The following is a 25,749-nucleotide window of genomic DNA, read 5'->3' as shown; positions in this document are numbered from 1 at the left end:
TAAAAATGTTAAAACAACGGCGCGCAGTGAACGCATCCGCATTTCCCCTCTCGTTTGATATATCACAAGCGGTGTGTGTTGTTGCATTACTTTTTTTGTCATCTTCTATTTGCAAATTCAGTTGCTCGGGATCTGAACGGGTTAACGTAGGAGTAAAAGATTTGCCAGCGACTTGGGATCTGACGTCAACGCAAGCAAAAAGGCAAGAACGGACCGCGGGACGCCTGGACATACGTACAGGAGATACACATTGTGGGAGACACGCCGGGGAACGGTGAATTGTAATAATAATTAAAAACAGAAACGGGGTCGTTCTAATGAAATATCACTGCACAGTCTGTCTCCGTGAGATACACAATGCATCCATTGTGTGTTATAAGGACACCGCTGGAAGCGTGATGTTTAAAAACGTTTGCTAATCAGATTTGTTTATTGTTCTTGCAAGTGTGGAAGATGGCAGCTAACATGTACAGGGTAGGAGGTGGGTAAGTTTGGAGAATTGATTTAAATTCATTCAGGAATGGATGTGGTAAAGAGGGGTGTTTAGCTAGACTTGTAACCTAGCAGCTGTATACTGTAAAATACTGTTCTGTTCCATATACTGTACGGAAAGATAATAAACAGGCATGTTTTTTTACACACTAGTGCAGTAATAATAATTGTTATTTATTTATTTATTTATTTATTTATTTATTTATTTAACGAAACAAAGCATTGATTTGCAGCTTTTGCTGTTTCTGTACAGCCTAAATGTACAGTATAGATTACACTTGAGTAACAAATGTGAACAGAAAATGGCAGATTGTTTAAAAATAAGCAGTTTATTTGATTTTAGGAATAGTTTATGATAACTGTCTCCAAATGAATGGTTACGGACGGTACCTGCATAGTGTATGCTTGAATCCTTATATATATATATATATATATATATATATATATATATATATATATATATATATATATATATATATATATCTGTTTTACATTCAACAAGCAAACTTGGGTAAGGCAAGGCACTGTGTTATATGCAACAACATTACCGCTAAGTGGAAAACCGTGCTTAAAACGCCAACCAGAGAGAAGTGTGTGCGCAGTCCAGTCCAGCAAACACATTACAGCACGGAGACCGGCTACATGCAACAAAGAAACAAGCGTTAATGCATTCGTGCATTCTTGCATTTGCAGAGCACACATTGCACAACAACATATACGACAGCACTGTAGCACGAGCGGATTGGTATAGTAGGGGTCTGCTGCACACGTGCATGTGCTTTGTTACAGTAAGGGAGGGTAGAATGATACAGATAATATTACATAAGTGAATGCTTCTAAAACTAGACTATACCGACCTGGGCTAGTTATGTTTGTAGGATTATTATTATTATTATTATTATTATTATTATTATTATTATTATTATTATATATACAGTACTGTGCAAAAGTTTTAGGCAGGTGTGAAAAAATGCTGTAAAGTAATTATGCTTTCAAAAATAGAGTGAACAGAAGAAAAATCTAAATCAAATCAATATTTGGTGTGACCACCCTTTGCCTTCAAAACAGCATCAATTCTTCTAGGTACACTTGCACACAGTATTTGAAGGAACTCGGCAGGTAGGTTGGCCCAAACATATTGGAGAACTAACCACAGTTCTTCTGTGGATTTAGGCAGCCTCAGTTGCTTCTCGCTCTTCATGTAATCCCAGACAGACTCGATGATGTTGAGAGATGAGCATTTTTTCACACCTGCCTAAAACTTTTGCACAGTACTAAATTATATATACTATATATATATAATTTATTTCTTAGTAGACACCCTTATCCAGGGCGACTTACAATTGTTACAAGATATCACATTATTTTTACATACAATTACATTATTTTTTACACATTATTTTTACATACAATTGCCCATTTATACAGTTGGGTTTTTACTGGAGCAATCTAGGTAAAGTACCTTGCTCAAGGGTACAGCAGCAGTGTCCCCAACCAGGGATTAAACCCACGACCCTCCGGTCAAGAGCCCAGAGCCCTAACCACTACTCCACAGTATATACAGTACTGTGCAAAAGTTTTAGGCAGGTGTGAAAAAATGCTGTAAAGTAAGAATGCTTTCAAAAATAGACATGTTAATAGATTATATTTATCAATTAACTAAATGCAAAGTGAGTGAACAGAAGAACAATCTAAATCAAATCCATATTTGGTGTGACCACCCTTTGCCTTCAAAACAGCATCAGTTCTTCTAGGTACACTTGTACAAAGTCAGGGATTTTGTAGGCATATAGTCAGGTGTATGATTAAACAATTATACCAAGCAGGTGCTAATGATCATCAATTCAGTATGTAGGTTGAAACACAATCATTAACTGAAACAGAAACAGCTGTGTAGGAGGAATAAAACTGGGTGAGGAACAGCCAAACTCAGCTAACAAGGTGAGGTTGCTGAAGACAGTTTACTGTCAAAATTCATACACCATGGCAAGACTGAGCACAGCAACAAGACACAAGGTAGTTATACTGCATCAGCAAGGTCTCTCCCAGGCAGAAATTTCAAGGCAGACAGGGGTTTCCAGATGTGCTGTCCAAGCTCTTTTGAAGAAGCACAAAGAAACGGGCAACGTTGAGGACCGTAGACACAGTGGTCGGCCAAGGAAACTTACTGCAGCAGATGAAAGACACATCATGCTTAGTTCCCTTCACAATCGGAAGATGTCCAGCAGTGCCATCAGCTCAGAATTGGCAGAAAACAGTGGGACCCTGGTACACCCATCTACTGTCCGGAGAAGTCTGGTCAGAAGTGTCCTTCATGGAAGACTTGCGGCCAAAAAGCCATACCTCCGACGTGGAAACAAGGCCAAGCGACTCAACTATGCACGAAAACACAGGAACTGGGGTGCAGAAAAATGGCAGCAGGTGCTCTGGACTGATGAGTCAAAATTTGAAATATTTGGCTGTAGCAGAAGGCAGTTTGTTTGCGGAAGGTCTGGAGAGCGGTACACGAATGAGTGTATGCAGGCAAAAGTGAAGCATGGTGGAGGTTCCTTGCATTTCTGCAAATGGAGTTGGGGATTTGGTCAGCATTAATGGTCTCCTCAATGCTGAGAAGTAAAGGCAGATACTTATCCATCATGCAATACCATCAGGGAGGCATCTGATTGGCCCCAAATTTATTCTGCAGCATGACAACGACCCCAAACATACAGCAAAAGTCATTAAGAACTATCTTCCGCGTAAAGAAGAACAAGGAGTCCTGATCTCAACATCATCGAGTCTGTCTGGGATTACATGAAGAGAGAGAAGCAACTGAGGCTGCCTAAATCCACAGAAGAACTGTGGTTAGTTCTCCAAGATGTTTGGGCCAACCTACCTGCCGAGTTCCTTCAAAAACTGTGTGCAAGTGTACCTAGAAGAATTGATGCTGTTTTGAAGGCAAAGGGTGGTCACACCAAATATTGATTTGATGTAGATTTTTCTTCTGTTCACTCACTTTGCATTTTGTTAATTCATAAATATACATGTCTATTTTTGAAAGCATTCTTACTTTACAACATTTTTTCACACCTGCCTAAAACTTTTGCACAGTACTGTATATATATTTTAGCTCAAAGAGCATAATTTACAGTTCACTATAATTGCACAGTTAGCGATAGTAGGCATTCCTCAGCAGCAGTGAATTTAACCGAAAGTGTTTCAAAGACAAAATGACCAGAAATGATCAGTGAAGCTCAGAACCTGGAACCTGTGATTGATTGCAGATTAGAAAGTTAGGTTCTTTTTGCATTTGGACTTCTGCTTGTTCAGAGTTTCTGCTGTTTAAATTTCGGATAAGGTAAAAAAAAAAAGAAAGAAGACAGAAAGGGACTTGAGACACACTTGAGACTGTATAAGTAATTTGTTTCGTCCTCGTGCATACCATTTTCATGGCCACACACACAGTATACATACACACATATATGTACGGTATACAGATCTAAGAGCTAATAGTAACCTAAAACAAAGAAAATGCCATTGTTTCCACCTGCCTCCATCATTCTTTTAGGAGTCAGTTTTACACACTGTTTGCAAAGCTGTTGGTTCCCCCCTTCTAGCTGCTTGAACAATGCAGGGCAGCTCTCAGCCCAGAACTCAGAGCGGAGTCTGTGGGGGCCATGCACGCCTCCCTGCTCTCAGTGGCTTGTCTGCTCAGTGTAATGAACTTGCTTATTCCTGTTTGGGGGGTGGAGATTGCTGCAGTGCAAGGAACAAAAGGCCTTCCCTGCTAATTATGCATGTCTCAAACAGCGACTCCCTGCATGCCAAGCAAATGGAAGGACTGTGTTTCTGTAAATGCACTATTTCAGCTGTCCCTTGTTCACGGTTCCTGCAGTGGACTGAGGTTAAAAGCAGAGCAAACAGTAGTGGAGCAAAGACACAGTCAGGGAAAGAATGGACCGTCATGGGAAATCACTGAGAGTTGTGCTGAGTTATGTGTGGTTTCTGTGGAATTAGTAGTTGGGGCCTAAAATTCTTTCTTTCTTTCTTTCTTTCTTTCTTTCTTTCTTTCTTTCTTTCTTTCTTTCTTTCTGCCTTGGCATTTCATTTCTATTATTCACTTAAGAGTGGCACACTTAGAAATCCTCAATGATGCACCATACCAGTGAAGCTACCATTGCCCCTGAGCACAGAACTACTGCCATAGCAGTTCCCCTGCAGCATTGCAACTGAAGAGCATTGAATACAGGGGGAAGGTTCAAGCCTGGATTAGGTGACACGTTTAAAGTCTCAGTTTAGCTTTAGGCAGGGGGGCTATGAGCGCTTGGCATTGTGTTTCTTTGTAGAAGACTTCTTTGGGGCACAGCTGGCACTGTGTCAGCACACTGTGTTTGCTAACCGGTTAGTGCAGTGCGCTGCAATAGACTTGCATGTACTAAAGACAAATGGCACCAGCAGCAGCCATGTTCAGAGTGTCTCTCATCGCATTTATTATAAACTGGGCTGCTGGCAGGGCTGAAAATGAGCAAACCCCGGAATGCTTTTAATGTGCTTTGAAAGATCCTGATGGGCTTTCCTGAAATGCAAGGACCCAGGGACTTTACAACCCCACCGGGGCCTCATTAACATACCATCTGTTATTATTATTATTATTAGGGTAATTAGCCGTATTATTATTATTATTGTTTAAGTAATTATTTTCTTAATACAAAGTTTTATTAGTATCATTATGTAATTATATTGACTGTCATTTGCAGTACACGCTAATACATGGTGCTGCAATGATATGAACCAGCATACATGAAAATCCGTCCATTTCAATACCTTTTGCATGTTGTCTTCAGTAGCGGTCAGCCACTGGTGGCATGGTGAGTAGTGACACATTCATATTATGACACAACAATGGTATCACAGCCAATACACACTGCCGGTGTCAGGACCAGTGCCGAGCAGATCCATTGCCAATGCTGTGGTCTGTTTATGGTTCTGCTTCAGGGTAACTTCAGGGTAATACACTGAGGATTATAATGAGATCCCAGTGGTGTTTTTATTGATTGTTCTGTAAGCGTCTTAAACTGTAATAGCTCCTGCTGTCCTGAAAACAGTGAAGCTGTCTTTGCATAACCAGTTTCAGTTCAGTAGAAGGAAAGTACTCAGAATAATACCAGCCTCACTTACGCAATGTGTTTTGTTAACATTCAGATGAGCATTTGGCCGATGCATTATTTAGTTAGCATGCAGCAGAAATCAGCTTAACAAGCGAGCTATTCAGTTAGTTAGCAAAAGGTCTGTTTGAATTTGAGTGGTCTTGGGGTTTAATCCTAGTTCAAACAGCAGCTAAGGAACATTATTTCTGTGTTTGACTAGTGGCCTCTCTAGTCAAGCTCGAGGTGTGGAGGCTGAACTGTCCCTTCACCCCTAAGAGAAAGGGTGCTCCCTCAGGTGCAGAGCAGGCTTGAGACATGGAGACTGAACTGCTCCCTCCCTCCCTCACCCCCCTAAGAGAAAGGGGGCTCCCTCCAGTCCAGGGCAGGCTTGAGGCATGGAGACTGAACTGCTCCCTCCTTCACCCCCCTAAGAGAAAGGGCGCTCCCTCAGGTCCAGAGCAGGCATGGAGACTGAACAACTGTATCTATCCTCCGTGCTATGAGACTGAACCACATATCACAATTTAATAGTATGGTTCTGAATTTCAGAATACCGCCTGCGTGGCTGATGAAGGGTTAATGGATAGCCAGTGGAGCTGAAAAAGACAGCTGTCTAGACACAATTGATCCTTTGTGCTCTGTCTGAAAAGCAGGGCAGGAAGAAAAAAAAGCAGAACTGAAGTCTCTTCCACCCTTTTCTCTTGAGCTGAAGGGTCCTAATCAGACCCGAAGGTTGAATTGCAAAGCAAACAAGCAAGTAAATAAAGCTTGCTCTCTCTCTCTCCCCTCCCTCTCACTCTTAACAAATATGAGGTTGGTTTTTACAGTGCGTTAGATTGCAGCCTATGCTGCAGTTGGTAATGCATTAAGCTCCAGGGGAGACGTTGTTTGATTCACTGTAATCATTCCTGTGCTGCACCCCTCCAATAATAACTTGCAGTGCCAATTCAGAGGAGCGTTATAACCCAGGTTAACATTAGCACGGATCCCCCTCTTGCTTGCTGTAGGTCACTTGGAGTAAATCTGACCTACAACACAGGAAGTGATACTCGGAAGCAGGAGCAAAATTTGGTCAATTATGTTGTTTCCCTTTTTTATGATATCTGGAAGATATCTGTAGCGTGATTGTTTTTTTTTCCACGCAGTTCTGTAAATGCAGTTTTCTGGTATTTTTTGCTGCTTGCTGGGGGGATGTCATATTATCAGGGCATTGCTTTACCTTTAAAACTGTGTTGCTTCCACCCGTTATGGTCTTTCAATTTATTTATTTTTGGTTGTTAGACAGCTGACACACGACCAGTAAAACACATGTCACATTGATTACGAATCCTTTGCATTCCCTCTGCAGATTATGTTTACTTTGAGAACTCTTCCAGCAACCCATATTTAGTGAGACGAATCGAAGAACTGAATAAGGTAAGTTATTTTCACTACGTTTGAACCACATTTTCACTGCAAGAAACGTTGTGAAACCTAGGAGTTATTTCAACTGAAGTATCCGCTTTGATATTAAGATGTGCCATGCTTTCACTGTGCTTTATTGCACTTTGATGTGCTTTCACTGTGGGGAATTTTTATAAGGGGTTTCCTTAAGTGCATAAGATATCCAGGTGTTAATCCTCTGGTATTCAGCCAGGATTCATTAGGAATTTGTGGACATTATTTGAAATTGTTACCAAAGTTTCCCATAGTAATGCATAATAAAGCATAGTGAAACAAGGTAAAGCATAGGTAAGCATTGTAAAGCCCAGAGAGACATAGCAAAGTACCTTAAAATGTCTGACAAACCTATGATAAATGCATAGTATACAACTGGGAAAAGCATAGGAAGACTGCAACATTACCATGGTAAACTTTTATAAGGGATGGTTTAGACTGGTCAAAATGAAGTACCCAGGCAGATGCAGTTTTTCATTGTATTTTGATGGAGAATGCATGTCACTAACAGGCCTGTTTTTCTCGCGCTCGTTTGCAGACTGCAAATGGAAACGTGGAAGCCAAAGTGGTCTGTTTCTACAGGAGACGAGATATCCCTAGCAACCTCATTGCACTGGCTGATAAACACTCAAGTGAGTCTCATTCTCGTATGGACTTCTACCTCCCTGCTCCCCACTCTGCACTACACCTTGGCAATGCAGCCCAGTCTGAGAGACACTCGATTCAATCAATCAACCAACCATCCAGCCATCCACCAACCAATCAATCAACCAATCAATCAATCAATCAATAAACCAATCAACCAACCAACCAATCAATCAATCAATCAACCAACAATCAACCACATCAATCAGTCAATCAATCAATAATCAATCAATCATCCATCCAATCAAGCAACCAACCAATCAATCAACCCACAATCAATCAACCAAATCAATCAATCAATCATCCATCAAATCAATCAATCAATCAACCAATCAACCAATCAATCGATCAATCAATCAATCAGCAATCAATCAACCAAATCAATCAATCAATCATCCATCAAATCAATCAACCAATCAATCAACCAACCAATCAATCAATCCAATCAACCAATCAAAACCTTTATTTAGCTAGATGAGTGAATTGAGAACAAATTCTCATTTACAGTGACGACCCGGCAAGAAGCTCATGTCACCACAGCACACAACATCACAAGAAATCAATCACAAAACATAAAACTCAGCAGCAACTTAGCAGGCACATATGCCAGTCAGCAACGTGTGGACCCTACAGCTGAAAGCAACCTCAGATAGGAGTCGCTTTAAATTGAACTTTTGAACACAGTTTAGCTCTGGTGTCACATGTAGTATATCTGAGATGGCCATGTTTTAATAAAGCAGTTCTTTTTTTAACATGGTACAAATGTCTAGTTTGTGGGTGTAAATTAGTGATCAGAATAAGCTCTCTGCAAGTTGACAGAAATATAACAGATATAGAGTGCTTTCCATCGGGATCACTGCCAACTATATATCCTGCCCGCTTGTTTTGTTTACAGCGCTCTAATGCAATTGGCCAGAGCACACGTGATGTATGTTCCTTGCATTGTGATTGGGTTGCGCTTCTTGAGGCTAAACCAATCACACGGCTAAACGGAACCCTCCAATTCCGAGAGAGGTTTCCTTAGCACTCAAGATCCATAAAGCAGTATGCAGCCAAAGGGAGCTTTCAACACCAGACAAGACTGCTATTCAGACGAAACTCAGAGTACACACAGTGTTTCCAGTGCCAAGCTCAGGGAGCGCAGAGGGCAGAGGGAGGGAGGGATGCAGTCATTTACGTTCGGGAGCCTCTTAGCACACCGGGAAGTGAGCCAACCATGAGCACAGGCCACTGGGTCACCATGCTTCCCTCTGCATGCGCTACTCCCTCCCTCCCTCCCTCCCTCACTGACAGTCTACAGCTCTGGCCAAAAGTTTTGTCATCACCCTCTAGAATTTTTTGGATTGAGACACAATAAAAAACTATATGAACATAATTTATGTAATCAAAGAAGCTACAAAACGATACCCTAAAAGTCTACTGGAAGCCATAATAGTAGTACAGTAGTATTTCATGTTAGATTGTAACTTGCATGTTAGATTGTAACTAGATGTTTTTCAATTGTTGTCAGTGTTCCGTGAAGTATATGGGGAAACTACAAAGCGGTGTGTGTTTCAATATGTTAACGTAACATTATTCAGCAGGTTTCATTCGACTTTATGAAGCAAAATGAGTTCATTCTGTAGGGTGATGCAACGCTTTTGGTCATAGCTGTACAGCGCCTAACACTGTTACCCTTGGCTTTGTGTTTGGATCACAGAGGAGCTGGAAGAGGAGATTGAAGGGGAGAGTTTGCAGCAGCTGACTGAGAAACAGATACATCAGCTGAGGCACAGAGAGCTCTTCCTGTCCAGGCAGCTGGAGTCACTACCAGCCACTCATATACGGTAACCAGACACGGTTCGACCTTCAGCCATCCCTGCTGGGTTACGTTGCCAAAATATTCTACCAACAGCCTCATACTATACCATTGTAGCTGCCATTTTGCCACCTACTGTACTATTACCCCTTCGTAACGTATCCATTGCTTTGCCATTGTGGCGCCACGGTCTGTCCATTGGAGATTGTTTAGTAAGGGATGGTCGTCAGCAGGGTTTTCCTGGTTAGCAAATTCAACCAAAAAGTTTTTCTAGAGGGGTTCAGGCTGGGTTACCATATGACTCCATGTACATTGGGACAGTTTGGGACAGTTCAGGCTTTTCAACTCACACCCAGTGCATTCTGGTAAGTGTAGTCCTATTGTGAGAGGTACCTGAGGCAGGTAAAATGTACCAGAATGCATTATGGGAGTTGAAAAGCCTGAACTGTCCAAAACTATCCTAGTGTACATGGAGTCATATGGTAACCCTATCTTAAAGTAATATTTTACAAAGTTTTCAATGTTGCATGCTTGAAAACTCGCGTAAGCTTTAACACGTGTTACATTTTCTCTTTCCCACAGCGGGAAGTGTTGCGTCACTCTGCTGAATGAAACGGAAGCACTCTTTTCCTACCTAGACAAAGAGGTACTCCTTTTGTTGTTTATTTTCTTTTTGACTGGGGTGAAGTCCATCTATCCTTCTATCCATACATCACATAATAAAGTGTGAAGGCAGACGGGCCTGACTCACTCCAACACAGAAAGGGAGCGTAATGGGTACACAAAGTCCAAATCTGTGTGAATATATGAAAAAAAACTGCAGAAAATTAAGCAAACATACTTACTTAAAAATACTTGAAAGGTTTGCAAAATGGCAAAACAAATTAACCAGAGCTCTGTAAATACAATGTGCAGCAGACACACCACATTAAGTATTGAGTTTATCCAGAAGGCAGTTTGAACTCCCCAGACAGCAGCCAGTCGGTGCAGCTGAAAGCTAGTAACACAGAGATAACTCTAGCTGGCTCCTACTCTCTCTTGTTGTTTTACAGCAAATTGGAAACGATAGGGACCAGAGAGAAAGCCTTTTTATCGCTGAAGGACAAGCTCAGTCTATCATGGTGTGTTTTGCCTGAAACAAGCTGGCTTTTAATTTCCTATACTGAGCACTTCTTTCTTGTTTCACAGATCAGATGTTTGATTTTGAACTGCTGGAGTGGTTTTGAACAGCGTGTCTGTTTCTTATACAGGTCCTCAATGTGCAGTTTTGAAAAAACCACAGCAGACATTTCATTTTGAGACTTGTGATTGCAGGTTAAAGAAATCTCTGTTCGGAAAACCTTTCTTTCAGGTGGTCCTGTGCTTCCTCTGTCTACCTGGAGAATTAAATTGTCCACGCCCCTTAACCAGGTGCTTCCTCTGTTGACTGACATGCATGGCAGCCAATCACATGACCCCCCTCTAGACAATGCTGAAATGAAATGATCTTGTAACATCCCTTTTCCTCCAGGACAGTTTCTTCTACTGCCTGGTCTATGATCCACAACAGAAGACACTGTTGGCGGACAAGGGCGAGATCCGAATTGGGCCGCGATTCCAGGCCGATATCACAGACCTCATGAAAGAAGGTGAGCAGAGTTTGAAAACCTGTCAAGTGTGATCTGTGCTCAGTGAAAGGAGCCCTAATCAATGCTTTTATAATGACAGACTCAAATCCCCTGTTAGCTGACATTATGCAAGCACTGGAACCTGTAGAAGAGGGGGAAGAGGAGTGCAGTTAACATAACGAAAAGGGCCTTACCAGACCTTAAAGCCATCTGATGAGGGTTCTATTGCTTAATTAAAAAATGGATCAGGCATTTCCTTTGCCCTGATTGGTCAATATGGGGTATCCAATCGCTGGTAAACTAGGTTTAATGTTTGTGCCAAATCAATCCGCTTAAAAATATATGACGAATCGCCAATCCATTTTCTAATACTGGTTATTGTACTGAGATTTTTGGTTCTTCGCTTTTTTTAATTTTTTTATTGGGGAGATATTCCAATGCTGCATTCTGGTACCTTCTCTGTGTGGTCTCGTTGCATCTAGACCATTGACTTCAACACACATGTGATTTGTAGTTGTCAGGAATCAGCAGTAACATTTCATGTATTGTGTTGTCTGAAATACAAGTCTTAAAAAAAAAACAATCTTCAATACAAGCTACCTGTATTCACAGTTCAGTTTGCACGGACGTAGCTGGTCCTTCCACACCTGGTCTAAATTGTTTCATTGAACCAATGAAACCTCCACCAGACCCTTAAGGAGTTCATGATCTCATTTTACCTGTTAAACCTGGAGTGGCATGGCCCCCAGGATTGGACACCTCCGGATTATATACTTCATTTATCCAGCACTGGATTCTAGCGAGTGGTGGAAGGTACCTGGACTTTACTGTATATTACTTTGTTAAAACAAAAACTCATGACCTGACCTGAGCCATTCCCACACCTTGTTGTTGAGTTTTTCAGTCTGCAGTCGCCCAACCTTCCTGAATCACCGACAGGCTGACCTAGTCTGGAGCCCGGTTTCCATGGAAGCAGAGGCCATAACAGATACATTTCATTTTCCTGTTGGAGCAGCAATTTAAAAATAAAACAAACAGTTCGTTCTTAATCAATCAGCAGCTTTTCAGTGGCATTTCACAGCATTAATGCTAATCATTGTTCTTTGTTTCGAAAAATTGGTGCGTGTGTGTTTATATAGAATGTGTGTGTGTGTGTGTCAGTATGTTTGTTTTAATATCTGTGAATACTGTAAAGCCATAAATATTTGAGAGCCTTTTATTATGCATTTTTACGTGCATTAAAAACAATTGCAAATGAATATCAAATTCCACTAATAATACATACTTTGTATATTGCAACAGGTAGCCAACATTTCTGGAGCAAAATAGGTTTTATGGGTGTGATTCGCCAAATATATATGGCTTTACAGTACAAGTCACAAAAGGTAAATCATAAGCTTAGTATAGCATTTTTTTATGTACTGTACACTTAACAAAAAAAAATACAGTACATATATTAATTAGGTCCATTTATTGATGCCCACAAAAGACAAAACCAAATATTTCTTATTTTTATCCTGTTGTGATAGTTGTTATAAAATATAAATGAGTTGTAATGTTGCAGTCCTGTTCACAAAACCTTGAAAACTGTTGTAAGGTATGTTTTGTATTATAAATTCAATAAAAATTTATTTTTATTTTTTAAATTGAAAAGGTTTTGAAAAGCCTGCAATTTTTCGTTTCAGATGAAACTGACGATAGGGATCAGACAGAACTGGAAACAAAGATCTGGGAGCCAGAGAGTCCGTTAACTGATGAGCAGATAGACCAGTTCCTGGTTATTGCACGGTAAGCAGTGATCAAGAATCCTCCATTTCCAGAAGAGACCAATCCTGCTCCAGTGGATCATATTCTTGGAGAACACTTGTGGTTGATGATCATGAGACACTTGTGTGAAGTTGGCCATCATATTTAGGGAATGACCTAGCCAAGAAAAAATTGTTTTAAGGGCTTTTCAAAGACACTAGCCGAAAAACATTTGTCTTCTTGACTTCCTGTTACCTTAGTAAATCTGATCTACAGCAGGAAGTGATCTGCAGTATTTACGACACCAGGGTGCATTAGGTCAAATAAATACAATGTACAAGAAAGAGGGTCCAGTGATAATGAAGCATGTAAGAGACAATGGAGTGGATTTGAAAGCCTCGATTTACACTTGTTTAAGTCTGCATGCATGAAATAGTGGAACAATACTGATTTATAGTGGGATAAAAATGGCATCCTCATATGAGGCTATCATGCATTTGAATCTTCCATACCTCCTCATATAAACACTAGAAAATAGCTTTTTTTATGTCCCTATATGAGGTCGCCATGAACGAAAGGGTTAGTATAGTGGGGGTGGGGGGGGGTGGGTTGTATATTTCAGTGTATCTTTCAATATAGAAGGGATGTGGTTGTGAAGACAAGAGGTCTTTTATATAGGTTGAAAAAGAGTTCATTTTCTTATTGATCATATGTGTAACCCCTACCGTACTTACACCTACCCTGCTTAGAACTCCAAATCCATTTGCATCTTTCTATAGTCCCTTATATATAAAGACCAGAAGAGATCTTTTTATCCATCCCCATATGCTTGCCATGTATTAAAGGGTGAAAAACACTGATCGGGCCCCTGTGTCTCTCTATGTGTCTCTCTATGTGTCTCCCAGCTCCGTCGGCACCTTTGCCCGCGCACTGGACTGCAGCAGCTCCATCAGACAGCCCAGTCTACACATGAGCGCCGCGGCTGCATCCAGAGACATCACCCTGGTAAGAGACAGCTGGGAAGCCCTCCCTGAACAGAGCTCCCAAGGCAGCCTGGCTGCGGCTGCTGCTGCTGAACTAACTACTACAGGGTCTGGGTGGAGGTTTAATTGGTTCAATGAAACAGTTTAGAACAGAGATGGTGTTTTCACACCCACGGCGATGATAAAGCTCCATTTTCTAAGTGTTGAGCTTCATAGCCGGCGTGAAATTTCACTGCTCTGATTACAGGAACACGTCTAACTTGACTTTTTTGTAGCCAAAACGAAGGATTTACATCTGTAAAAAAAAATCTTGATTTTAGCATGTGTCAAATATAAATACAGCTTTTAAAAGCAAAATGTATTTGGTGCTTAATGGGTTTGCAGTTTCAATAACTGGGGCTGGTATGAGCTTCGTGTGACGTTGTTTCTCGCTCAGTTCCATGCCATGGATACCCTGCACCGGTGCAGCTATGACATGTCGTGTGCGATCACTGCCTTGGTGCCTCAGGGGGGTCCGGTGCTGTGCCGGGATGAGATGGAGGAATGGTCCGCCTCCGAGGCAAACCTCTTCGAAGAGGCGCTGGAGAAATACGGCAAGGACTTCGTCGACATTCGACAGGACTTTGTACGTGCTTCACTCCCGTCATGCTAGAAAACATTAAAAGGATTTTTTTTTTACTGTAGTCTTCTATGTTTTTATGAAATGCATATATTAAAAAAAACAAAAACAATTGTGTAATAATAAATGTCCAAACGTTTTGCATCACCCTATAGAATGAACAAATTTTGCTTCTTAAAGTCAAATGAAACCTGCTGAACAATGTTACGTTAACAATCCTAAAATTCCAGGTGATACAAAGCTTTTGGCTATAGCTAAAGAGCTGTAAATAAAAATGCATAAGAACTGTTTCCATGTGAATTTTTCTGTATTGATGGACAAACATTTAACCTTGCTATTCGTTTGTGTCCATTTGCAGCTACCTTGGAAATCCTTAACCAGTATTGTGGAATATTACTACATGTGGAAGACCACTGACAGATACGTGCAACAGGTATGTATGCAGGAGTTGGAGCAGGGGCACCGGCATGTATTGCTTATTTTACCCCACACGGACTTGTGCTTACTCTTTATCTTGTTATCTCTGAAAAGATAATTGTCTCTAATTCCAATGCATTCATAATATTTTTAATGAGCAACCGACAGCCGCAAATTTTATAACAATGCAGGACAATCTGCTCGTACATTTTATTCCGCTGGCTGGCTGCCAGAACTTGTCGCAACATTCAATGTAATACCACTGTTGTAGAAGTCCCCTTTTCCAGCTAAATAGAACAACTCATGTAATGTGTAAAGTTGTGCTAAATAAATACCAGAAGATTCATTTTGAACTTGATCTAAGTTGGTCAGCGCTCCAGATAAGCTGTGTACTGGGTTTTTTTACGCACTGAAAAATATATGAATTTGATATTTCAAGTTAAAGCACAACAAAGAACACGCGTAGCGATTTCGCTGCACAGCTTGACTTTGCATGTTATCAAGCTTCTTGTACTTTCTCGTTCCATCTCAATGGTCAATTGTGAATATACTGCAAGCGGTAGGAGAGAATGAATCATAGAAATGCTGGGATAGCTAATTATAGCCTGCCTGGAAATTGTCAGAAACCTATAACCAATAAGTCCTGGTTTGGCGGAGCTGTTAAACCCGATATCTTGGGGAGCACTTGTCTGATTTGGATGATGTTCCTGTGAATGCAGGTCATACCTCGCGAACTGCTTTTTCCTGGTGCAGACATGTCTAATATGTTATTAATATCCATATGTATGTGATTGTCATGCCTTGTTTTATGCTTACAATCTGTTCAGAAACGTTTAAAAGCGGCCGAAGCAGAAAGCAGACTGAAGCAAGTTTATATCCCAAACTAGTAAGTGCAAGTCTCTTCCATAAGGATCAATTTAATTGGTGCTGCAGAAGGGTTTTGCTAACATACAGTAGTGTGACAATTTAATAGAACATCTCAAGATTTGTCATTTATATTCTTTACATAACTAGCTGTATGAAAACCTCTGGGTGTGAGAATTTCACTTTTCACTCAGTAGGCAGTGATATCGAAACAAATGTGTGAAAATGTTAGACCACTTTGTGCTTTAATCAGGCATCTTAATTAGGCATTCCAAAAAGTCTCCTGCATTTTACCATTAGTGGCTCTGTGTTCCTATTTTCTTACTGTTTTAAATTAATTGCAAGTGTGGTTGATTGAAATCATCAGTTAAATTAGACAATCACTAATTTCCCTATTTTGACGATTTTCAGTTCCAGTGGTTTGATTTCATATGCACAACAAATCAAAACTACAGAAGCAATGGGGTGTTCTAATACAGAAGCAATGGGGGGTCTAATACAGAAGCAATGGGGGGTCTAATACAGAAGCAATGGGGGGTCTAATACAGAAGCAATGGGGGGGGGGGGGGGTCTAAGACATTTGCACACTGCTGCAGTTAGCAAACCTGCCTGTCATTATAATGTATAATATTAGAAAGCAGATGCATTCTGTAGTTTCAATATGCATTCTAAAGATACTGTTCAAATTCAGTTTCATTGAATCTGCTGCGTTTCAGTGTTTAGGGCCATATTTTAAGTTTACTCCAGTCTTTAATTCTTTAAGTAACTCCTATTTTGGGCTCCCAAGTGGCGCATCCGGTAAAGGCGCTCCGCGTGGAGTGCAGGATGCGCCTCATAGCCTGAACTTCGTCAGTTCAAGTCCAGGCTATTCCACTGCCGACCGTGTAACTCCAAAGTAACTCCTATTTTTTGAAAGATGAAAATTCAACAGTGATGCACAAAGCCAAGAAACAAGAAACTGGAGATTGTTTACAGCACCGTTGATCGATTACACAACTTAGGTATTTGATATTCGTTTCGTGATGTCAAGAGATGGGTTTTTCCCCCTTTTTCAGAAAAAAATAGGAGTTAAGCAAAGACTGTAGGAAACCCTTTGAAACGATGCCCCTTAGTGAGCAAAGGATGGAAGTTCATAGTTTTTTTCTTTTGAATGAAGCAACAAGCCCAACCCGAACCAGATCGGTGGTAACAGTGTGAAGACAGACCTGGTGAATGGGTCAGGGTCTCAGGGTCAGAACAGCAGTGTGGGCCGGGCCTGTGAAAGCTGTTACTGTGAGTAACCCCATAGCCAGCACAAAGAACTGCTTTATTTAATATGGAAAGACTTTTTGACCACCCACACCTGATATTATTGCTGTTTTTGTGTGTAGCTACCCAGTGCTCTCAGTGGTACTCTTGGGGTCCTCCCAGCATGCAATGCAGGTTGTGTTCCACCTGCTGGAATTACTGGAAGAAGTATGGTGGCCTGAAGATGCCAACAAGACTGGAGGGTGAGAGGCTGGGGCCCAATAGGAACAGCATGGTTAGTAAAAGGGATGGACAGGAAATTCATTTGTCTGTCCAGCAGTGAATGCATGAGGGACTCTATGAGGTTATATCTCGAGAAGTTAGTTTTTCTTTGTTGTTCATCCACTGCCTGTGTAAACTACTCCACTTTAGCGCATGTTTTTGAGAGTATCAGTATCTGGGGATACCTGTGTGGACTGTAAGTTAATACGTCCTTTCTAATCTATAATGGTGATTGGTTTATTTCTTAAACGTGATTCGTAATTACATCCTCGGTTGAGGATCTTGCCTCACAATACTGCTAGCTGTGATTGCAGGTGAACTTATATGCTGGTCGTTTCTGTCCCAGAGCCCCTTTGGATACTGGGTAAAGAACGCCAACCCCAAATACACACTGAAGACCAAGCAAGCCTTCTACCTCCAGACCACCACGCTGACCAAAATCGCTCGCCAGCTGTGCCTGGCCCTCCTGCAGCCTCGCCGGGCAGCTCGCAGACCCTTTGTACCGGTCAACAGCGCGGAGATCAAAGCACAGTGTGAGTACATTTAAATCTGCAGGGTCATTTCCCAGTTTTACCATTCTTTTCCTGTGGTTCTGCTCTGCTTTTATCTAAGGTTACCACATATCTCCATGTACACTAGCACAGTTTGGGACAGTTCAGGCTCACATCGCAATGCATGGTGGTACATTTGACCTGTCTTGGGTACCTTTCACAGCAGGACTACACTTACCAGAATGCATTGGGGGTGTGAGTTGAAAAGCCTGAACTGTCCCAAACTGTTCACATGTACACAGAGTCATACGGTAACCATACATTTCCTATGGCCACCACTGGTGTAAATGTTGATTCAATAGAGGAACAGTGATATCTAGCGGTCGGCGTTCTGTACCTAAAAAAGACAGGTCCTCTTTTTAAACAGGCTCGGCAACACTACCAGACGAAGCCAAGCTGTTAGTCAAAATGAGGCCGATGGTGAGGAAGCCCTTGGAAACAATCGTGAAATACATGGGTCAGTTTTCTGTGCACTTTTAATAATTGACTGTGTGTGATTTTACTAACAGGATCCCCCAAAGAAATATATCACCTTCGGTCACAATTTGTTTAATTACATTTTTAGAAATGTTAAAGCACTTTGTGTCAGCTCTGTGGAGTTGGAGAAGTTGCCCTGCCATGACTTTGAAAAAAAAAAAAAAAAACATTATGAAATAGATACATAGATAGGAAATTGATACATAGATAGGAAAGTGTAATTGTTGTAGTCTGTTTCAAAGTCCGCTAAATCACTGCAGGAAGAGCGATTTAAAAAAAAAAAAAAACATAACAAGATGTGCTGTGGCTTTTCTTACACTAGCAGTGTACTAGAGCAGACATTTTGAAAAGAGCTTTGAAACAGACTTCGAAGGTATTTTTTAACATGGTACAATGATGCACACAGTGACTGAAGGGGATATAAAAGACGCTAATCAAGGTTTAAAAATCAGTTTTTTAAAACCATATTTGCACTGGCAACATTATCACTGATCTTTAATTTTTTTTGCTTGTATGCATTTAGACTGCTGGTAATACTGCACTATGCTAACAGAGCTGTGAGTCTAACTTTAAAGACTCTTTTAAGGAATGTTTTGTTAAGGACTGTTTTTGTAAAGCATCTTTTTAAGAATCAAAATAAACACTGTTTATCCTAAGGGAATGTTTATAAATACACTTCAACAAAGACATTCTTTGAAAGAGCTGGCATAGGTGCAAAATGACGGGCCAGCTGAGAGAATTTGAATCCTGAAGTCATGATTTGAATCAGCCAAAAGGAAAGAATGTAGTGCTATCATAGAATAACTAATTACATAGATACTCCAGAGTCTGTGGTAAGTACACTTTCCATAATCTAGTTAGAATCTGTGGAGTGTATGTAAAGAAGTGGCACCACTGTTTTGTATTGTTGATCTGGCGGTGTCTTACAGAGCTGCACCCATATATCAAGCCAGAGCCGGTCAAATCTACTATGAGCCTGATTCCCCACAAGAGCAGTGCCAGCGTGGCAAAAGTGGTTCCAGTCATCAACCACGGCTCCACCACCATCCTGGGCAAGCGCAGCTACGAGCAGCACAACGGAGCTGAAGGTCAATGTCTTGGTATGTGTACATTGTCACCTGGGCTCGTTAGACCATGCATCAGATACCACCCCAAAACAACGGAATAGCAGGTGGTCCATTGAGAACAAACACTTTCAAATAACGGCCACAAATTCCTAATGAATTCCGTCTGAATCCCACAAGGAATCCCACCTGAATATCTTCTGCACTTCCTCGGTGTTCTGAAGTAATCCTTCTTGAATTCAGCCCTGTTTCTTCGTGTGGATTGAATTGCCTGGATTCTTTCCCTGTTTCTTTGTAACAAATGATGTTGATCACAGAGTTTCAAAAGGATATTCTTGTTGTTTCTCTGCCAGGAAATATGAAGAAAAGGCTACTGATGCCATCTAGAGGTAAGGAACCCCAATTGCAGCTCATCCTCCTGTCTGGTTTCTGATTTTAAGGTGTTTGAGTTTAACTTATAAGGCTTTAAATGGCCTTGCTCCATCTTATTTAAATGATATTGTTCATTTTTAGACCACGCCAAGGCATCCCAGAGCGCTTTATTTTTTACTGTGATATTTTGTAATAATTGTAAGTCGTCCTGGATAAGGGGCATCTGCTAAGAAATAAATAAGTTAAAAACAAAACAAGAGAGCTCATAATAGAATCCAGCTACAACCCATTATATAAAAGCACATTTAAAAAAATGATTTAGACTTAAAAGAATGTCAAGCGGACTAGAGTTCCACAAACAAGGCGCACAACAGCAAAAAGCTCTGACTTCTGCTGATTTACGGTGTTGCCAGACCACCTTCATAAAATTACAGCGTTACTATGTACAGTTCAGTGTTCCTTAATTATTTAATTGACATGCTTTCATTAACCTTTCTCTTATCTTTCAAGGTTTGCCAAACCACAGTCAAGTGCGACAACTTGTGAGTACTTTGTTGTATTTTTACCGAGTGATGTGCATGTGTGTAAAAGTATGGGGTGGCAAGTATGCTTGAAAATTGACTTGGAAACCCAAGTGTGGGCATGAAACAGCCAAGCCTGATGTTGTATAGTTTGATGGAGTTTTTTGAGTTGTATTTCTCTGATCATATCCCACATACTCTGGTCCAGTCTATTCCATGCTGTGACTAAATGCTTCTCCAAGGCTTTTTGATGATTAAGTGTAAGGCTAGGTCATAAACTGTACTATATTTACCTGTGAGTTGAGATTCTGAGATGCAGCCCAGTAAGGTCTCTCCTGACTGGACTGCTCTCTCTCTCCCCCCCTCCTCTTCCTAGGCCAGCCTCAATAAGAGTTACCTGCTGAATGGAAAGTCCTATGAGAAACCCCAGCGGATGATGAAGCACGGCTCTCTACCGCCGCTCAAGGACCGGAGAATGAACTGGATCGACGCTCCTGATGATGTCTTCTTCATGGCCAATGAAGACACCAGGTAGAGCCAGGGATGATGATGATGATGATTATTATTATTATTTACAGGGACTAGGAGTGAACTATGCATCACAACTGCTGCTGCAGAGTCACTTGCAATAGGACCTTGGTTTTACCTCTCATCCAAAGGACGGAGCACAAGGAGGTGAAGTGACTTGCTCAGGGTCACACACAGCGAGTCAGTGGCTGAGCTGGGATTGAACTGGGAACAAGCCCCTTGCTTGAACCACTAGACCACCAAGCCTCCTTTTTAAGGCTGTATTTTTTTCACAGTTATTACAGAGTTCACGGTTTCCGTGAAACGTACCCATTGTCGTTCCGCATGAGAATTCCCATTCCTGAAAGAGCGCTGTAAATTTTTAATAAATACAGCAAGCGTTTGTCTTATTGACTGTTGTTACACTACTGTACTCCCCAAACATGTCCCTTTTGCCAGCCCTGTACAATAATAAAACTCTTTCATCTTCTCTTTAGAAAAGTCCGCAAACTCCTGGCTTCCTTCGATGTCAAGAGAGCAGCCAGGCAGCCTTACAAACAAATCTTCATCAAGCACATTGAATCCGAGCTGGATGTCCCAGCACAGCTTCGACACCCGGTCAACGAGGAGCCTATCATCATCGAAGACTAAACCCTCCTCCCCCTTCGCTCACAAGCCGAGTGGATTAACAACAAAGCAACCCCTGAACTCGTAGCGGCCGCAGCGTGTTAGACCTGCAAAACACCGTAGCGACCCCTGCCATCAAGAACGAAATCAAGGAGTTTTATCGAAACTTTATAAGACAAACGGAAAGCTGGACCAGAACTTTGAAAACTTTGAACGGTTTTAACTCGAGACACCTGTGGGGAATTGGAGATCCAACATCAAAACAGGATTTTTAGGGGGGGTTTTTTGTACAAATGCAGTGGGTTTTTTTCTTTTTTTTGGGGGGGGGGGGGGAACGGAACTTTGTCTGTGTGTGTTATTTCACAGAAGGTGGTTTTGCTGGATTCATCGCAGGTTTGTACTCCAATGTGAATTCATGTTGTCGAAGGAAAGAACTGGTTGCATTGACCTAACCTGACGCTACAAGGAGCAGCAGGCGGATCTCTCTTTGCGTGACGGACAGGCTTGAGAAAAGAAAAACTTGAATGGGCTGCTGCTGAAACTGTCTGAGGAAATGTAACAGTTCAAAGATTGGGAAACTAAGACTTCAGTAAACAAAGAATCAATATGTTAAAGAATAAGTAGCTTCAAATGTTATTTTAATTGTGTGTGTTTTTTTTACTCTGTTGTCAGTCATTGTAAGCGGTTCTGGCTTCTTTTTCTCCAGTGTTGAGTTATTATAATTTTTCTAGAAATATGCTTTTTACCTGGCTTTGAGCTTACCTGGAGAATCCTAAGTGTCAGGACCGAACAGCCTTCCTCGTCCCATTTAAAATAAGCGACTTTGTGACTTTTCAACTAACCCTGTTCTATATATATATATATATATATATATATATATATATATATATATATATATATATATATGCAGACAGAGAAAATAAGTGGGGTTGACAGAGTTGAAATTGTAGATTGTAACGTGGTTTGAATTGAATAAGAAAGGCTGTTTGGCGCATAGCACCTCCATTCAATGTAGCTCTTCCATATTAATGTAAATATGTTTTCATTTTTACAAACAGGTTAATGGGCAACTTGGTATAGTAAGAGATATCTTTTTTTTATTATTATTTTATTATTCTGACTGCCCAATTATTTTACCTCCGATTTTTCTCCTCAATTATTTTTTTACCCCTCACCGCAGCAATTCCCCACACAGCTCAGGAGAACTGAAAGTTCAGCGGACGTCCTCCGATCCCACGACCGAGCCAGCTTCCTCTTCTACACCCAGGAACTCGAGAGCGGATGTCGGCGAGCTACTGCCTTCTGGAGGACAAAGGCCAGCACTGCAGGTGCCTGCCTGAGCTCACTAGGCGCCTGTCCATACTATAGCTCTCCTGACTGTATGACTTGCCCTGCACACCGCATGACTCTGCTTTTACCAGGGGAGCCATGCGGGGACCCCTTGGTAAGAAATATTTTATTCGCTATGATATTTTCAGGCATTTTCTCTTGTTTAATTTTCACAGTAGAGTGAAAATCTTTGAGATCCAGGATTTTTGTTTTTTTTTCCCCTCGTTTGATCAGATACGTACAATATAAGTAACACATGTTCCATTATTTTCGGTGTGTCACAGTGTGCCAGTAGAAGTGTTTTTTCTGCTGATTTTTGAGGTTCGTTTCAATTGGTCCTTGTGTACCAAAGCAGTGGAATGCAATGTTGTCGATTTTTAATCTGGTTCCAAACGCTCTCGGACCATCCACGCACACAGGAGCATTCAAACATAACCCTAAACTTTAAATGATACCCCAATACCCCTTTTAACTTCATCCTTAATCACGATCAGATTGCAAAGTTGCTGTTCAGTCACCACCAGCAGGACAATGTTGTTGGGAACTAATATATATGGTATACCAAAACTTGTATCAGTCTGATCTCACAAACTAAGCAATTATTACTGATCAGTATTTGGATTGAAGACACCAGGTATGAAACGGTGTAGGGAAAGGAGTATGTGTTGCTTTCTCTCTCTCTACCCCCTCCAATCTGGGCTGGAACTCCTCCAAACCCCCAGGGGGCATCGTCCTTCGGATGAGACGTTAAACCGATGTCCAGTCTGCTTCGCGGACGCTAAAGATCCCATGGCACTCTTTCAAAGAAGAGCAGGGGTAGAACTCCGGTGTCCTGGTTAAATCCTAATGCAGGCAAAGAACAATCTAGTCCTGGATAAAGAGCAGCTTGAAATGGATATGAAAATATCACAGTGATCTTAACTAATGTATTCCACTTGTTGTTTAGATTCACTTTGTGTGTCATTTTCTGTTTTTGTCATTCGGATGACTTTTAAAATACTGGCCTCTCTGGAACTCTCAAACATGTCTTAATTTCTGAGTGCAGCTGGCACACCAGAGTGTAACCAGCAAACCTGTACTCAATATATGGTTCTGGCTTGGACGTGCAGATGTGGTAATGTATTTGGATGTGGAATCATAAGATTAAAAAACAGGATCTTTTAGTGTCCCGGGAAGTCATACTGAAATCCCGGGACACCTTCCTCAAAACCAGGATGATTCAGGGAAAACAGGGACAGGTGGAAACCCTAACCCACAATCATTTGAATAGAAAAAGGTTGCATTCTATTGGTGTTGCTTTCAAAATGTAACACATCTTGGTTGCTGCTTGGTCCAAACATGCTCCATTTGCATTGAAATACAGCAACAGTCATACATGATTCAGACAGCAACCATAAGCTTCAATATCCATCATATAGCATGTGAATGTACAGTGGTTTAATGTATCCCATAATGGATTACTGTTTTTAAGTGAAGAAAGAAAAAAAATGGAATTGTTTCCATCAAAACCTCTCATATGAGCATAAAAGTAAAATAAATATATCATTCATTGTTAATATATATATATATATATATATATATATATATATATATATATATATATATATATATATACCAGTGTTATTCACTAAGTGGTTCTTTTTTTGTTGTTGGGGGAATACGAGTGATAATATTGCACTTTTTTTTATTTTTAAGCATTTCAATTAAAGCCCATTTATTTAAAAAAAATGTTTTGGGGGAATCACTGTTATTAAAAATGACTGTTTGAAAGAAAACTTTTGTCGAATTCAAAGGTGTCTGTGTGCAGTTGTTTTTGCAAGCAATCTTAATTTTTTTTTTTTTTTTTAAAAGGTAGAAAAAGTCGATGGATTCCTGTTCCAATGGTCTACATAAGCTCATTACAGTCTCAAACACTTACCCCTTGTCAGTTGTCAGGTCACACGGCCAAGCTAAACCAATGAGCAATATAATTAAGGAGTGAGGGAAATTATTTTTTTAGCGTCTTGTTGTGATGAGTTAATGTTTACGTAAAACTTGAAGTACTGACTTCCCTAGTACACGGCGGTGCCACGCTTTACCCTACCCTACACAGACACAAAATGAGTTTTCATCGGTCTCAACATGTAAAAAATATATAATATACATATTATTGTAAGGCGTCGTGGTTAAATCTGGATACGTGTAGATTGCAGGTCACGTACGCTTCAGCGAGCGTCCTTAAAAGTTGTTTTAACGTCATCACGCTTTTTGACGTGCGGCCTAGAACTGACTAAAATCCGCGGATTTAGAATGAGTTCTCTACCGCTCCCAGTTCTCTCGTCAGCGGCCAGTGCCTTCTGTCTGTTGGATTTCATTAGCTCGCGTATTTTATTCCGGACCCACTGGGAGTTTAATGAAACGGCGGGTTAGCAGGCGAGTTATTAAACATAAGGAAATATTGTAATTTAATACAGTTTAACAAGGCGTTTACATACACGTAAAGACTAAACGAAAATGACATTGCAAATATCGGTAGTTGTACAAGTGCTATGATATGCATAGCTAGGGGAAATAATACCGTAATAGTCACGCAAATACGTGATAATTTCCAACCAAGTAATTACGTGTAATTTGTTATCGCGTTTTTACATATTAATTCCATAACACATAATTACGTGATAATTTGTTAAGACGTAATTACGTGTTACTTTGTTGTCGCGTATTTACGTGACAATTCCCTATCACGTAATTAAATTTTTTTTTTTTTTTTTTTTTATATGCATGGTAGAAATGCGCTTCTGTAATATCTGTAATTACAGAACGACTTACAAATCAACTGAGATGAACCGGGCAGCTGTGAAAGGGGGGCATTAAGAGTGTGTTCATGTAGATCATTCTCTGCAGATTCTGTGCAGAATCTGAACAATTCTTAGAAGACCATTGGCTGGGAAATTAAGTCTTTCTTTTTCACTTCAATGCGCAACCTGAAGACGTTACAAGCACCTGGAAGTTGGTTACTTATTCCCGGTTCCTTATTTGCGATGTAGTTGACAAAGCAGCGAGTCCTTTTTCTCTGTGT

General features: G+C 40.8%; 1 protein-coding gene across 2 annotated transcripts; it reads left to right on the top strand.

Moving 5' to 3' along the window:
• On the top strand, positions 1-22,235 carry LOC117414804 (metastasis-associated protein MTA1-like). Of its 2 annotated transcripts, XM_034024605.3 has the most exons (20): positions 11-481; positions 6,967-7,034; positions 7,594-7,687; positions 9,400-9,526; positions 10,081-10,144; positions 11,009-11,126; positions 12,791-12,893; positions 13,757-13,856; positions 14,271-14,459; positions 14,812-14,886; positions 15,698-15,756; positions 16,891-17,006; positions 17,105-17,256; positions 17,590-17,776; positions 18,162-18,251; positions 19,201-19,371; positions 19,689-19,724; positions 20,218-20,249; positions 20,605-20,759; positions 21,233-22,235. In XM_034024605.3, exons 1-20 carry the CDS (start codon positions 454-456, stop codon positions 21,384-21,386), a joined length of 2,118 nt encoding a protein of 705 aa, XP_033880496.1. In that variant the 5' UTR covers positions 11-453; the 3' UTR covers positions 21,387-22,235. The 2 variants fall into 2 exon arrangements, 1 of the variants encoding a protein (XP_033880496.1); XR_004546295.3 differs by lacking the exon at positions 21,233-22,235 and having other exon boundaries at positions 1-481; positions 17,105-17,224; positions 20,605-20,674.
• Positions 22,236-25,749: the final 3,514 nt, after the last annotated feature.

The sequence above is a fragment of the Acipenser ruthenus genome, chromosome 7 (assembly GCF_902713425.1).
Source record: "Acipenser ruthenus chromosome 7, fAciRut3.2 maternal haplotype, whole genome shotgun sequence".
NCBI lineage: Eukaryota > Metazoa > Chordata > Actinopteri > Acipenseriformes > Acipenseridae > Acipenser > Acipenser ruthenus.
Note: the sequence above shows the minus strand (reverse complement) of the source record. Positions and strands in the feature narration are given on the sequence as shown.